This window comes from Erinaceus europaeus, chromosome 8 (assembly GCF_950295315.1).
Source record: "Erinaceus europaeus chromosome 8, mEriEur2.1, whole genome shotgun sequence".
NCBI classification, from domain to species: domain Eukaryota; kingdom Metazoa; phylum Chordata; class Mammalia; order Eulipotyphla; family Erinaceidae; genus Erinaceus; species Erinaceus europaeus.
In genome coordinates, this window is record NC_080169.1 from 15,251,137 (window position 1) to 15,267,801 (window position 16,665).

A 16,665-nucleotide genomic window follows, 5' to 3' on the forward strand; every position below is an offset into this window, starting at 1 on the left:
ATTGGCTTTGAGGCTTTGTTAAGAAGTGCACCACCTGAAATAGAATTAAGGAGTCCTATGAGCTAGGAAAGGTCTCACCAGAGTAGTGAAGCTAGAGTGTTGACATTTAATGCCTGACATAGTCACGCCTGTTCTCTGGACACAGTCTGAAGGGAAGCATGCCACAGCGGTACTGGTTGCATTGATTAGGTTGGGATCAGCAGATGCAGTCAGTATCAGTCGTTATGAATTGCGAGAAGCATGCAGGAAAGGGAGCCCCACCTTAGAGGTTCCAGGACTGGGAGAAATATGGGCTTTATAGAGAAAGGGGAAGGTTACTGCTGTCCTAGGGTTTAAGAAGGCAATAGATAGTTATTGCTATAACCAAATTATTTGGCAAATGGGTTAACTTTGAAAATCCCATTGTTAGGATTTGCTGTATGATACATGACCTCACCATAATTTATATCCTTTAATACTATTACATATAGCTGTATCTTATAAAGTAACACCACCGGTCACTTCTGTTCTCCCTGGTCTAAGCTCTTAGGAGAGTGAGTATTTCAAAGAACAATTCATTATTAGAAATGTATTGAGGGGGCCAGGTGGTGGTGTACCTGTTTGAGCTCACATGTTACAGTGAGCAAGGACCCAGGTTCGAGTCCCCAGTTCCCACTTGCTTGGGGAAAGCTTCACGAGTGGTGAAGCAGTGCTGCAGGTGTCTCTCTGTCTCTCTTCCTCTCTATCCCCTCCCCTTCCCTCTTGATTTCTGGCTATATCCAATAAATAAATAAATAAAGATAATTTTAAAAAAAAGAGAAAAGATGTATTAGGGGGAGTCAGGTGATAGTGCAGCGGGTTAAATGTACATGGCACAAAGCGCAAGGACTGGCATAAGGATCCCTGTTTGAGTCCCTGGCTCCCCACCTGCAGGGGAGTCGCTTCACAGGCGGTGAAGCAGGTCTGCAGGTGTCTATCTTTCTCTCCCCCTCTCTGTCTTCCTCTCCTCTCTCCATTTCTCTCTGTCCTGTCCAACAACAGCGACATCAGTAACAATAATAACTACAACAATAAAAAACAACAAGAGCAACAAAAGGGAATAAATATTTTTTTTAAAAAAGAAATGTATTAGGAATTTGAACCCACTGATAAAATTCAATCTGATTACCAATTTGAAGTCTTTTTATTTTTTTTAAACTTTATTTATTTTCCCTTTTGTTGCCCTTGTCGTTTTTTATTGTTGTTGTACTTATTATTGTTGTTGTTATTGATGTCATCATTGATAGGACAGAGAGAAATGGAGAGAGATGGGGAAGATAGAGGGGGAGAGAAACTAGACACCTGCAGACCTGCTTCACCACCTGTGAAGTGGGGAGCTGGGGATTCGACGGGATTCTTACGCTGGTCCTTGTGCTTCACGCCACCTGCACTTAACCTGCTGCGCTACCGCCCAACTCCCAACCAATCTGAAGTCTAAAGTACTTAGATTGAAGAATCATATACTCAGAGCTATCAGACATTCGAACCATTTTTCCCTCTCTTATGTTAATAAGGAAAAGATATATAATAAAATTTATGTTGTTTACACTCATCTTAATTTTGTCTTACCAGGTTCATGAAGTCTATAAAATCTATATCTTTTCTCTATTTCTGGGGTATCTGCTGCAGTTTGAGAATTCAGCTCTACTGGTGTCTCCTTTATTAAGTTTAGTAGCATCCTTAATGCTTGCCAAGTGCCTTCAGGTAACTAGAACTGCTTTTTTGTCGTTTTTGTAGTGAAGTGTTTTAAGTGTCAGTTTTTTTATACCTTGCTTATATTTTTCATATAAATTTGTCCCCACAGATGAATGTGAAGAAAGGGACCTTTTTAGCTAAGATAATGAAAGTGATTAATTTTTACCTGGTGTGTATTTTGACAGTGACATTGAATATTGTAATGAAGGTAAGTAATTCTGAGACTCATCTAGCGAAACAAAATTAGTAATGAAATATACAACCTGGGCAGTGAGACAAGTGGAAAAAGCCTGGAGTTTGTAAGCATGAGGTCCCAGATTTGATCACTGGCATGCTTTCTGGTTCAGAACAATGTTCTGGTTTTCTCTCTCTCTCTCTCTCATGTAATGAATACAATTTAAAAAAATATAAAAAGAAAATCAACATGTGCCTATTTTATATTAAGTTGGCCATTGGAAGTTAATTCTTTTTTTAGTGTTTGCATTTATTTTGAATAGAGACAGATAAATGGAAAAGGAAGGGGAGATGGGGTGGAAGAGAGACAGATAGAAACCTGCAGCACTATTTCACCACTCCTGAAGCTTCCCCCTGTACGTGTGGACCAAAGGCTTGAAACCCACGTTGTGTGCACTGTAATAGATGCCACCTCGGAAGTCTAATTCTATTCTTCATCATACACTTTTCCCTCTTCGTACCAATTTACAACCTCCCTTGTCTCACTCCTTCTGATAACCACAAGTTGGTCTTATTGTCTAAAAGTTTATTTTTCTTTTATTTAGTTCATGTGGATTTATTTATTTGTCTGTTTACTGTTGCTGAGGCTTCACCTTGTCCTGTCCCATTCATCGACCCCCGTCCCCCCCACCTCCCAGCACTGCTTAGCTCTGGCTAATAATGGTACCCTATAGGGGTTGAACTTGGGCCCCTTGGTGTCTCAGACATGGAAGTCTTTTTCCATAAATATTATGCTGTCTCTCCAGCACACTCTTGGCTGACTCTTTGAGATAGAAAGACGCTGCCATACTGAAGTGTCCTTTAATGTAGTGGGGGTCAGGTTTTTTAAAAATATATTTATTTATTCCCTTTTGTTGCCCTTGTTGTTTTTTTATTGTAGTTATTGTTGTTATTGATGTCATTGTTGTTGGATAGGACAGAGAGAAATGGAGAGAGGAAGGGAAGACAGAGAGGGGGAGAGAAAGATAGACGCCTGCAGACCTGCTTCACCGCTTGTGAAGTGACTCCCCTGCAGGTGGGGAGCCGGTTTCCTTACATTAGTCCTTGAGCTTTGTGCCACCTGCGCTTAACCCGTTGCGCTACTGCGCAGCTCCCGGGGTCAGGTTTTGATCCTGGTTCCCAAGCATAACAAAGCAGGTTCACTGTCCAGGTGAGCTATTTTGCTAGCCTTGGATGAATTTTTAGTAAGAATAATGAGGTAGCAAAGTAATAAATGCACTGTAAAATTTCAAGTTAAATAATATCACAAGCTAGTATGTTAGTTAAGAAATAGAATTCTGATTCTTAAGAAAGAGAATTTTTTTTTTGCTTTAATTCAGAATGTCATTATCTAATTAACATTATAAAGTATAGAAATAAATTGAGGTGTTCAGGAGAATAAGTAAGTTACTTAAACCAAGTAGGATAAGCTTGAAATCTTTCTACTGGGAGTCGGGCGGTAGCATAGCAGTTTAAGCACAAGTGGCGCAAAGCACAAGGACTGGCGTAAGGATCCCAGTTTGAGCCCCCTGCTCCCTACCTGCAGGGGAGTCGCTTCACAGATGGTGAAGCACGTCTGCAGGTGTCTTATCTTTTTCTCCCCCTCTCTGTCTTCCCCTCCTCTCTCCATTTCTCTCTGTTCTATCTAATAACGATGGCATCAACAACAACTACAACAGTGAAAAAACAAGAGCAACAAAAAGGGAAAATAAATAAATATAAACAAATCTTTCTACTATCAATTTTTGTTTGTTTGCTTTGCTTAGTGAATATGGTTGACTTATGCCAGTAAATTTTCTACCATACATTAATTATTTACTTTTTTGTTTGTTTGTTTGTTTTCTAGACTTATTGTCTAGAGAAACCATTATAAGCCAGAGCTTGCTTTAGAGAAAAGTTTATTGCTGGAAGTATAGCCAGTAGTTCTTTGTTATAACTAGTATTTTTCTCCTTTAGATGTTTGTCCCACACAAAGAAAATGGGCATATGCTGAAATTCCTTGAAGTAAAATTTGGACTAAATATGACTAAGTAAGTTTTAGCTAATATAAATTTACTTACCTCTATACTATAGTTTGCTCAGACTATAAAACAAGCAACAGAGAGAGTATACACCTTTATGTACCACTTAAAAAGTAAACAGTTGGGGGCCGGGCGGTAGTGCAGTGGGTTAAGTGGCGCAAAGTGCAAGGACCCGCATAAGAATCCCAGTACGAGCACCTGGCTCCCTACCTGCAAGGGAGTTGCTTCACAGGCGGTGAAGCAGGTCTGCAGGTGTCTATCTTTCTTTTCCCCTCTCTGTCTTCCCCTCTCCTCTCAATTTATCTCTGTCCTATCCAACAACAATGACAACAATAATAGTAACAACACCGATAAACAACAAGGCAACAAAAGGGAAAAAAATGGCCTCCAGGAGCGGTGGATTCGTGGTGCACCACCGAGCCCCAGTGATAACCCTGGAGGCAAAAAAAAAATGTAAACAGTTTGACATATTTTATGGCATTTAGAAGAAGTATGATTATATTATTTTTTATCATTTAAAAATAGAGCCAGCAGCTGACTTAATGGTAGAGCACATGCCTTGCATGAATGAGACCTTGTATTTGATCTCTGGCAACACATAAAAACAAGAAAGACAAAAATAAATAGGGCCTGGGAGATGGCGCAGTTGATAAGGCATCAGGCTCTCAAACGTGAGGTCCTGAGTTTAATCCCTGGAAACACATGTACCAGAGTGATGTCTGGTTCTTTCTCTTTCTCCTCCTTTCTCAATAAATAAGTAAAATCTTTAAAAAAAATAAATAACTGGTGTGGGGAGAGGGGCAATGTTATCCTGCCAAACTGAAAGATGAATAGTAGGAAAAATAAAATAAGTAGAACATTGTAGTGTGGGTGGGATGCAGTCGCTGAAGTGCTGGTCTTTTTTAAAAATATTTTTATATTTTCCCTTTTGTTTCCCTTTTTTATTGTAGTTGTTGTTACTGATGTCGTCGTTTTTAGATAGAACAGAAAGAATTGGAAAGAGGAGGGGAATACAGAGAGGAGGAGGGGAAGACAGAGAGGGGGAGAGAAAGATAGACACCTACAGACCTGCTTCACCGATTGTGAAGCGACTCCCCTGCAGGTGGGGAGACAGGGTCTGGAACTGGGATCTTTATACCGGTCCTTGCTCTTTATACCATGTATGCTTAGCCCGCTGCACTACCACCGGACTCCTTAAAGTGCTGGTCTTACAAGCATGAGGCCCTGAGTTCAATACCCAGCACATTATATGTGCCACAGTGTTGCTTAGGCTCTATCATTTAAAAATGAATTAAGGGGGGCAGGCGGTGGCACACCGAGTTAAGCACTCACAGTCCAGTGCACAAAGACCTAGGTCCAAGCCCCTGGTGCCACCTGCAGGGGGGCTTTATGAGTGGTGAAGCAGGGCTGCAGGTGTCTCTCTGTCTCTCTCTACTCTTCCGTCTCAGTTCCTATCTGTCTCTATGCAATAATAAATACAAATGTTTTAAAATTAATTAATTGATTGGTTAATTAATTAAGGGGGTAGGCAGTAGTGCAGTAGGTTAAACACATATGGTGCCAAGCACAAGGAACCGTTCAGGGATGCAGGTTCGAGCCCCTGGCTCTCCACCTGTGTGGGGGGTTGCTTCATGAGCGTGAAGCTGGTCTGCAGGTATCTTATCTTTATCTCTCCCTCTCTGTCTTCCTTTCCTCTCTCAATTTCTCTCTGTCCTATCCAACATCAACAGCAATAGCAATAACAATAATAACAGTTACAAGGGCAACAAAAATGGAGGAAAATGGTCTCCAGGAGCAGTGGATTTATAATGCAGACACTGAGCCCTAGCAATAACCCTGGAGGCAAGAATAAATAAATAAATCATAAGTGACTCAGCAGTGCTCAGTCTTTCGTAGAAATAAAAGCAACGGGGGAGTCGGAAGTAGTGCAGCGGGTTAAGCGCACGTGGTGCAAAGTGCAAGGACTGGCATCACTGCACAGGTGGTGAAGCAGGTCTGCAGGTGTCTGTCTTTCCCCCCTGTCTTCCCCTCCTCTCTACATTTCTCTCTGTCCTATCCAACATCGATGACATCAAGAACAATAATAACTACAGTAAAAACAAGGGCAACAAAAGGTAATAAATAAATATTCATGATAAAAATAAATAAATAAAAGCAATGAACTGTTGGGATTTAGAGATGGCTATATTACTTGTTTTATATTTCTTTGAATAAGATCTTCCTGTTTGGGAGTTGGGCGGTAGCACAGCAGATTAAACGCACATGGCACAAAGCGCAAGGACCAGCATAAAGATCCCGGTTGGAGCCCCCGGCTCCCCACCTGCAGGGGAGTCACTTCACAGGCGGTGAAGCAGGTCTGCAGGTGTCTATCTTTCTCTCCCCCTCTCTGTCTTCCCCATCTCTCTCCATTTCTCTCTGTCCTATCCAACTATAATGGCAACAATAACAAGGGCAACAAAAGGGAATAATATTAAAAAATCTTTTAAAATATTTTTAATCAATTGATTGTTTAAATCTCCACCAGAAGCAGTGGATTTGTAGTGTAGACACTGAGCCCCAGGGATTCCCTAGAGGCAAAAAAAAAAACCCAAAAAAACCACCATATATATATGATTATAAAGTAATTAAAGGTGGGCTAGGTGGGTGGTGGTACACCTGGTTAAGTACATATATTACCTTGCATAAGGACCTAGGTTCAAGCACCTAGTCCCCATCTGCAGGGCTGAAGTCTCATGAGTGGTGAAGCAGTGCTACAGGTGTCTATCTCTCTATCTGTCTATCTCCCCTCTGTCTCAATTTTTCTCTGTTCTATTAAATAAAATAAAGCTTTATTTTTAAAATATTTATTTTTTACATTTTGTTGCCCTTGTTGTTTTATTGTTGTAGTTATTACTGTTGTTATTGATGTCGTCGTTGTTGGATAGGACAGAGAGAACTGGAGAGCGGAGGGGAAGACAGAGGGGGAGAGAAAGATAGACACCTGCAGACCTGCTTCACCGCGTGAAGTGACTCCCCTGCAGGTGGGGAGCTGGGGGCTCGAACTGGGATCCTTATGCCGGTCCTTGTGCTTCGCGCCATGTGCGCTTAACCCGCTGCGCTACCGCCCAACTCCCAGCTTTTTTTTTTTTTTAAGGGTAATTAAGGGGCAGCAAAATCTACTTGGATAGTGCTTGCTTTGCCATGTACATAGTTCAAGCCCAGCCCCACTAACTTGAAGGAAATTTCAGTGCTATGGTCTTTTTATTCTCTCTGCATTGCTGCTTCTCTGTCTATAGTGGTGATGATGATAATACTTTTATATTTAGTGGTTTAAAAAGACCTATGATTTTAATACCGTGCTTTTTGTCTCCTGTAGGAACTTTACAATGAATTGGTTACTGTGTCAAGAATCACTACAGACACCATCTCAAGATTTCTTTTTGCGATTGACACAATCTTCTTTACTACCTTTCTATATTTTAGTGTTAGTTATTTGCTTTTTTTCTGTGGTACAAGTTATTTTTAGGAGATTTAAGTAAGTATGAGAATCAGTTCCATTACTGATAAATAATGGAGAAATATTTTCATATACTTTTGTGTGTATTTGTTTTACAGGTAATTCCATTCTTTATCAATATATAAAATCTTTATTAACCACTGAAAATTTAGGCTTATATATTTAAATATGTAATGTCTAGATTTAATGTAGGAGTAATATGTAAGTAATCAATTAAACTTTTTAAAAAAATTATCTTTATTGGTGATCCAGGAGGTGGCGCAGTGGATAAAGCATTGGATTCTCAAGTATGAGGTCCTGAGTTCAATCCCTGGCAGCACATGTACCAGAGTGATATTTGGTTCTTTCTCTCTCCTCCTATCTTTCTCATTAATAAATAAATAAATTCTGTTTAAAAAATTAGCTTAGTTGGATAGAGACAGCCAAAAATTGAGAGGGAAGGGGGTGGTAGAGAGAGAGACAGAGAGACACCTCCAACAATGCTTTGCCACTTGAAAACTTTCTCCCTGCAGAGGGGGACCAGGGGCTTGAACGTGGGTCCTTGAGCATTGTAACTTGCGCTCATCCAGGTGCGCCACCACCCGGCCCCTCAGTTAAACTTTTAAACTTAGAGATATAAAAAAATGTCTGGCTAGCAGAATATATGCATGCATTTTAAGAACCACAGTTAACGAATTATTAGGGAAAAAGGTTAAGGTCTTTGATTTTTCAGATATATGTATTTTAAAGTACTAGTAAAACACACTAGGTTTTCCTTTCTGTAGGGGTAAGTCCCTGAAAGAGACTGTTACTCTTGATGATGGACAAATTGGAGAAAGGCCAGAAATAATTTATCATGTGATTCACACTATTTTATTGGGCTCTCTTGCAATGGTTATAGAAGGGTAAGTGTACTTTATTTGACTCATTTTTTTTTTAAATAATTTATTTCTTTATTGGGGAATTAATGTTTTGCATTCAACAGTAAATACAATAGTTTGTATATGCATAACATTCCCCAGATTCCCATTTAACAATACAACCCCCACTATGTCATTCATCATCTTTCATGGACCTGTATTCTCCCCACCCACCCACCCCCAGAGTCTTTTACTTTGGTGTAATACTCCAATTCCATTTCAGGTTCGACTTGTGTTTTCTTTTCTAATCTTGTTTTTCAACTTCGGCCTGAGAGTGAGATCATCCCATATTCATCCTTCAGTTTCTGACTTATTTCACTCAACATGATTTTTTCAAGGTCCATCCAAGATCGGCTGAAAACGGTGAAGTCACCATTTTTTACAGCTGAGTAGTATTCCATTGTGTATATATACCACAACTTGCTCAGCCACTCATCTGTTGTTGGACACCTGGGTTGCTTCCAGGTTTTGGCTATTACAAATTGTGCTGCCAAGAACATATGTGTACACAGATCTTTTTGGATCAATGTGTTGGGTTCCTTAGGTCCATTTCTAGCCTTCTGAGAGTTCTCCAGACTGTTCTCCACAGAGGTTGAACCAATTGACATTCCCACCAGCGGTGCAGGAGGGTTCCTTTGACCCCACACCCTCTCCAGTATTTGCTGCTGTTACCTTTTCTGATGTATGACATTCTCAAAGGAGTGAAGTGATATCTCATTGTCTTGATTTGCATTTCTCTGACAATCAGAGACTTGGAGCATTTTTTTTCATGTGTTTCTCGGCCTTTTGGATCTCTTCTGTGGTGAATATTTTGTCCAAGTCCTCCCCCCATTTTTGGATGGGGTTATTTGTTGTCTTGTTGTTGAGTCTGGCAAGCTCTTTATATATGTTGGTTATTAAACTCTTATCTGATGTATGGCATGTAAAGATCTTCTCCCATTCTGTGAGGGGTCTCTTGGTTTGGGTAGTGGTTTCTTTTGCTGTGAAGAAGCTTTTTAATTTGATGTAGTCCCATAGGTTTATACTTGCCTTAGTCTTCCTTGTAATTGGATTCATTTCATTGAAAATGTCTTTAAAATTTATGCGGAAAAAAGTTCTGCCAATATTTTCCTCTAAGTATCTGATAGTTTCTGGTCTAACATCCAAGTCCTTGATCCACTTGAAATTTACTTTTGTATTTGGTGAAATACAGTGGTTCAGTTTCATTCTTCTGCATGTTTCAACCCATTGTTTCCAACACCATTTGTTGAAGAGACTCTGCTTTCCCCATTTAATAGTCTGGGCCCCTTTGTCAAAGATTTGATGTCCATAAGTGTGGGGGCTCCCTTCTGGGCTCTCAGTTCTATTCCACTGGTAAGTGTGTCTATTCGTGTTCCAGTACCAAGCAGTTTTGATGACAATAGCCCTATAATACAATTTGAGATATGGGAGTGTGATGCCTGCAGTTCTGTTCTTTTTTCTCAAGATTGTTTTGGCAATTCTAGGTCTTTTCTGGTTCCAGATAAACATTTGTAGCATTTGTTCTATTCTCCTAAAAAATGTGCTTGGGATCTTGATGGGGATAGCATTAAATTTGTAAATGGCTCTGGGTAATATATTCATTTTGATGATGTTAATTCTTCCAACCCATGAACATGGAATATCTTTCCACTTCTTTGTGTCTTTTTCAATTTCTTTGAGTAGTGACTCATAATTTTCAGTATACAAGTCTTTCACTTCTTTGGTTAGGTTTACTCCTAGATATTTTATTGTTTTTGTTGCTATAGAAAAAGGAACTGATTTCTGGATTTCAATTTCTTCTAACTTAGTGTTTGCATAGAGGAATGCCACTGACTTTTGAATGTTAATTTTATAGCCTGACACCTTACTGTATTGCCTGATGATTTACTGTATTGCCTGATGATTTACTGTATTGCTGGATTCCTTAGGTTTTTCTGTATATACTATCATGTCATCTGCAAATAGGAAGAGTTTGATTTCTTCTCTTCCAATCTGTATGCCTTTAATTCCTTGCTCCTGCCTGATTGCTATGGCAAGAACTTCCAACACTATGTTGAATAGGAATGGTGATAGTGGGCAGCCCTGTCTAGTACCTGATCTGAGGGGAAATGCTTCCAGTTTTTCAGCATTGAGTATGATGTTGGCTGTAGGTTTGCTATATATAGACTCCACTATCTTCAGGAATTTTCCATCTATTCCCATTTTTTGTAGTGTTTTGATCATAAAGGGATGTTGTATTTTGTCAAAGGCTTTCTCTGCATCTATTGATATGACCATGTGGTTTTTGGTCTTGCTTTTGTTGATGTGGTGGATCACATTGATTGATTTACGTATATTAAACCAACCTTGCATGTCTGGGATAAATCCCACTTGGTCATGATGAACAATCTTTTTGATATACTGCTGTATCCGGTTGGCTAGAATTCTGTTCAATATTTTCGCATCTATGTTCATCAGAGATATTGGTCTGTAGTTTTCTTTTTTGGTTGTGTCCCTGTCTACTTTTGGTATCAGAGTGATGTTGGCTTCATAGAAGCTGGCAGGGAGTATTCCAGTGTCTTCAATCTTCTGGAAGACTTTTAAAAGTAGAGGTATTAGTTCTTCTTTGAAAGTTTTGTAGAATTCATTTGTAAAACCATCTGGTCCAGGACTTTTATTTTTGGGAAGATTTTTGATAACTGTTTCAATTTCATTAGCTGTGATGGGCCTGTTCATGTTATCCACTTCCTCTTGACTTAGTTTTGGAAGTTGGTAGGTATCTAGGAAATCATTCATTTCTTCCAGGGTTTTCTAGCTTGGTGGCATATAGTTGTTCATAGAAGCCTCGCATGATATGTTGAATTTCTGCAGTGTCTGTTGTGATATCTCCTCTTTCATTTACTATCCGATTTTTTTGGGTCTTCTTCCTTTTTTGTTTTGTGAGTCTGGCTAAAGGCTTGTCGATTTTGTTTACTCTTTCGAAGAACCAACATTTACTTTCATTGATCTTTTGTATGGTTTTCTTATTCTCAGTGTTATTTATTTCTGCCCTAACTTTAGTGATTTCTGTCCTTCTGGTTGCTTTAGGATTCCTTTGTTGTTCTTCTTCTAGGTCTTTGAGATGTGCAATCAGGCTGTTTATTTGTACCTTTTCTTGTTTCCTAATGTGTGCTTGTGTAGCTATGAACTTCCCTCTTAGGACTGCTTTAGCTGTGTCCCAGATATTTTGATAGCTTGTGTCTTCATTTTCATTGAACTCTCGAAACATTTTGATTTCTTCCTTGACCCAGAAGTTGTTAAGAAGTGTACTGTTGAGCTTCCACATTTTGGGACTGTTACTAATCTTTTGTTGATTGTTAAGTGTTAGTTTAATTCCACTGTGGTCTGAGAAGATGCTTGGGATGATTTCAGTGCTCTTGAATTGGCTGATGCTGTCTTTGTGGCCTAACATATGGTCTATCCTTGAGAATGATCCATGTGGATTTGAATAAAATGTGTATTCCAGTTTCTTGGGATGAATGACTCTGAAAATGTCCAATAGTTCTAGTTTATCTATCTCTTCATTTAGCTCCCTTATGTCTTTACTGATTTTCTTCCTGGATTATCTGTCAAGTTGAGATAGTGGGGTGTTGAAGTCCCCTACTATGATTGTGTTACTGTTAATATATTGCTGTAGCTCTTTCAGTAGAAGTTTGATGTATTTAGATGGCTTCTCATTGGGTGCATAGTTATTAATAATTGTTAAGTCCTCTTGATTGACTGATCCTCTGAGCATTAAGTAGTGTCCATTCCTATCTTTTTTAATCTTATCTATTTTAAAGTCTATCATGTCAGACATGAGAATAGCTGTTCCTGCCCTTTTTTGTGGGCCATTGGCTTGTATGATAGTTTTCCATCCTTTAAGTCTGTGTTTGTCTTGTTGAGTTAGGTGAGTTTCCTGTAGACAACATATTGTTGGGTTGTGTTTTCTGATCCATCTTCCTACTCTGTGTCTTTTAATAGGTGAATTCAGGCCATTGACATTTATTGATATCAAAGATTGAAAATATTTTAACGCCATTCTTGTAGAGTTTTACAGTGTTTTGATATATGTCCTATTTGTGGTGGTCTGGTTGTTTATAGGAGACCTTTCAGAACTTCTTTCAGGGCAGGCTTGGTGATGGTTGCTTCCTTCAACTGTTGCTTATCTAAGAAGGTTTTGATGCTTCTCTCTAGTCTGCATGACAGTCTAGCAGGATATAGTAGTGTAAAAGCCTTTTTTTTTTTCCCCTGTAGGCTATGGGAGCCTGAGGGCTTTTAAACTATCAATAGGCTTCTTAGCTTAATCACTGACTCCTGACCAAGAGATAAAGCAGGGTGTGGCAGAGATAATCCAGTGGTTATGCAAAGAGACTTTCACAGCCCCTCAGCTATGCCACGGAGGTATAGGTCTTCTCCTGAGTTTCCCGGTTAGATCTCTGTCCCCTGGTGTCCCTCCCTGTTGCTGCTCCAGATTCTGAGGGTAGTAGCAATGGAGACTCAGAGTTGCACTTGGTGAGTCTCTGGGGAGTCCTTTCCTCCCTTCAGCTGTCCCCTTGTTGGTGGAGCAGACTGGAGGTGGTGTCTCCAGTGCTAAACTGCTGAACTGTGAGCAGTCACTTAATCTCTCCTTAGGCCCTTCTCTCCTCTCTGTCACCAGCCACGCGTGTTTGTACTCACGGGTGATTTACTGGGTTCCTGTGGTCATTCTAGTCCTGTCTTGTTTCGGTCCGGGTGGTCTCCTTTGGTATTCCTAGTTGATCCGGGAGAGGAGAGGAGAGGAGAGGAGAGGAGAGGAGAGGAGAGGAGAGGAGAGGAGAGGAGAGGAGAGGAGAGGAGAGGAGAGGAGAGGAGAGGAGAGGAGAGGAGAGGAGAGGAGAGAAAGCGATCTGCTGCTCGTAGCTCCGCCTCCGGAAGTCGAATCTTGACTCATTTTTTAAAGTATTCTTTTTTTTATATTTATTTATTTTCCCTTTTGTTGATCTTGTTTTTTATTGTTGTTGTAGTTATTATTATTGATGTCATTGTTGTTAGATAGGACAGAGAAATGGAGAGAGGAGGGGAAGACAGAGAGGGGGAGAGAAAGACACCTGCAGACCTGCCTGTGAAGCAACTATGCTGCGGGTGGGGAGCCGGGGCCTCAAACTGGGATCCTTAGGCCAGTCCTTGTACTTAGCTACACGTGCGCTTAACCCACTGCGCTACCACCCAATTCCCTTGACCCATTTTTTAAAAACATTTGTTTATTCATGAAATAGATAGGAGAGAAAGAACCAGATATCACTCAGACATCACTCAGGTACATGTGCTGCGAGGGATTGAACTCAGACCTCATGCTTGAGAGTCCAGTGTTTTCTCCACTGCACCATCTCCCATACTACAGTATCTCTTTCTTATTAAGATAAAGAAAGCTGGGAGTCGGCTGTTAGCGCAGCGGGTCAAGCGCAAATGTCGCAAAGGGCAAGGACTGGCATGATGATCCTGGTTCGACCCCTGGCTCCCCACCTGCAGGGGAGTCGCTTCACAGGCGGTGAAGCAGGTCTGCAGTTGTCTGTCTTTCTCTCCTCCCCCTCTGTTTTCCTCTCCTCTACCCATTTCTCTCTGTCCTATCCAACAACGATGACATCAGGAACAACTACAATAATAACTACAACAAGGCAATAATAATAAAACAAGGGCAACAAAAAGGAAATAAATAAGTATTTAAAATTAAATAAATAAAGCTAAAAAAGGTACTCAAGATCTAGGAGATGACAAAATGGCATTAGAGAAGGCGTCCTCTGGAGCATCAAAGTCCTGGTTTTATTCCCTGCATCACATGTGCCAAAATGATGCTCTGATTCTCATTCTCTCTCCTCTTCTCATAAATAAATATGTAAATCATCTACTTCCCCCCCCCCCCATAAAAAGGAATTCTGAAACAGTTATATTCATAGACTCTGTCATGTGACTCCTCTTGTTATTTTGCAGCTTGAAATACCTCTGGACTCCTTATATGTGCATGCTAGCAGCTTTTGGAGTGTGTTCTCCTGAACTCTGGATGACACTTTTCAAATGGCTTCGACTGAGAACGATACACCCAGTGTTGTTGGTGAGTCATTGTTCTTTTGTGTCAAGTCCTTGTTTTTGTTCTAGTACATAAAATCAGATGTTAATAAATTCAGGCCACCTTGAATACAATTGAAACGCCACGAGTAAATCACATTAAGACATGGAGGGTAAAAAAGAAAAAAGAGGGCAGGGGTAGACAGCATAATGGTTCTGCAAAGAGATTCTTGTGCCTGAGGCTCTCAAGTCCCAGGTTCAATCCCCTGCACCACCATAAATCAGAGCTGAGCAGTGCTCTAGTTAAAAAAAAAGAAAAAGAAATTCTTAGGGAAAAAATTAAAATATCTGCTTATTGCTATTCAGGGATTGGGAAGTGGCACACCTGGTTGAATGCACCTTACTATTGCCAGGTCAGGGCTTCAAGTGCCCAGTTCCCATCTGCAGGGGGATAGCCTTATGAGTAGTAAAGCAGTGATGCAGGTATGTCTCTCTCTTTTTTTTTAATTTTTATTTATAAAACAGAAACACTGACAAAAACTATAGGATAAGAGGGGTACAACACCACACATTTCTACCACCAGAACCCCATATCCCATCCACTCCCCTGATAGCTTTCCTGTTCTTTAACCTTCCGGGAGTATGGACCCAAGGTCATTGTGGGATGGAGAAGGTGGAAGGTCTGGCTTCTGTAATTGCTTCCCCGCTGAACATGGGCGTTGACAAGCAGTGAAACAGGTCTGCAGGTGTCTATCTCTTTCCTCCACTCTGTCTTCCCCATCTCTCTCCTTTTCTCTCTGTCCTATCCAACAACAACAGCTATGACAACAGTAACAGCTACAACAAGCACAACAACAAGGGCAACAAAATGGGAAAAATAGCCTCCAGGAGCAGTGAATTCATAGTGCACTGAACCCCAGCAATAACCCTGGAGGCAAAAACAGAAAGAAAGAAAGAAAGAAAGAGGGGTCTGGAGGTGGCCTACCTGGTAAAGTCTGCACGTTACAGTGCACAGTTACCTAGGGTCAAGTCCCTGGTTCCCATGTGCAGGGGGAAAGCTTCATGAGTGGTGAAGCAAGGGTAGGGCTAGATGGCATAATGCCTGAGGCTCTGAAGTCCCAGGTTCGATCCCTTGCACCACCATAAACCAGAGTTGAGCAGTGCTCTGGTTAAAAAAAAAAGAAGAAATAGGGAGCTGTGTGGTAGCGCAGCGGGTTAAGTACTGGTGTCGCAAAGTGCAAGGGCCGGCGTAAGGATCCCAGTTTGAGCCCCCAGCTCCCCACCTGCAGGGGGTCACGTCACAGGCAGTGAAGCAGGTCTGTAGGTGTCTTGTCTTTCTCTCCCCCTCTCTGTCTTCCCCTCCTCTCTCCATTTCTCTCTGTCCTATCCAACAACAACAGCTTTGACTAACTATAACAAGTGTAATAAAATGGGAGAAATGGCCTCTAGGAGCAGTGGAGTCATAGTGCAGGCACCAAGCTCAGTGATAACCCTGGAGGGAAAATAAATAAAAGAGAGAGAGAGAGAATAAAACACTTAGAAAGAATATGATGCATAATAATCGTCAATAATAGTCATGGGGGGGGTGCAGATGATGGTTCACTCAACAGGGTTTACACGTTACCATGTGTGAAGACCTAGATTCAAGGCTCTGTTTCCCACTTTCAGGAGGGATAGCTTCACAAGCAGTACAGTAGTTCTGCAGATGCCTCTCCTTTATTTGCTTCTGTCTCTCACCCTCTATAAAAAAAGAAAATAAGTGGTCCGGGAGATGGCACAATGTATGAAGCACTGGATTTTCAAGCATGAGGTCCTGAGTTCAATCCCCAGCACATGTACCATAGTGATGTCTGGTTCTTTATTCTCTTCTCTTCTCTTTCTCATGAATAAATAAATAAAATCTTAAAAAAAATAAAAAGGGGCTCAGGTGATAGCACAGTAGATAAAATCTTAGACTCTCAAGCATGAGGTCCTGAGTTTTATCCCTGACAGCATATGTACCAGAGTGATGTTTTGTTATTTCACTCTCTTATCTTTTTCATTAATGAGTAAAATATTATATATATATATATATATATACATACATATATATATATATATATATATACACATATATATATATGTATATATATACCCACCAGGAACAGTGGAATCTTTATACAGGACCAAGCCCTGGCAATAACCAAACAATAATTTTATTGGCAAACAATAATTAAAATAATAGTCTTGTATTTTACCTTTTTTTCTAGAATAATTTATACATTCATAGTTTAAACTACTA

The 16,665-nt window shown here is 40.4% G+C and overlaps 1 protein-coding gene across 3 annotated transcripts in view; it reads left to right on the top strand.

The window, feature by feature from the left end:
* DPY19L4 (dpy-19 like 4) overlaps window positions 1–16,665 on the top strand; it is a 61,732-nt gene that overhangs the window by 28,988 nt on the left and 16,079 nt on the right. For all 3 annotated transcript variants that reach the window (XM_007532145.3, XM_060195975.1, XM_060195976.1), the window contains exons 9-14: window positions 1,591–1,722; window positions 1,823–1,921; window positions 3,883–3,956; window positions 7,303–7,461; window positions 8,208–8,327; window positions 14,310–14,430. In XM_007532145.3, the coding sequence (XP_007532207.3) occupies window positions 1,591–1,722; window positions 1,823–1,921; window positions 3,883–3,956; window positions 7,303–7,461; window positions 8,208–8,327; window positions 14,310–14,430 (705 nt within the window). The remainder of the gene's footprint in view (window positions 1–1,590; window positions 1,723–1,822; window positions 1,922–3,882; window positions 3,957–7,302; window positions 7,462–8,207; window positions 8,328–14,309; window positions 14,431–16,665) is intronic.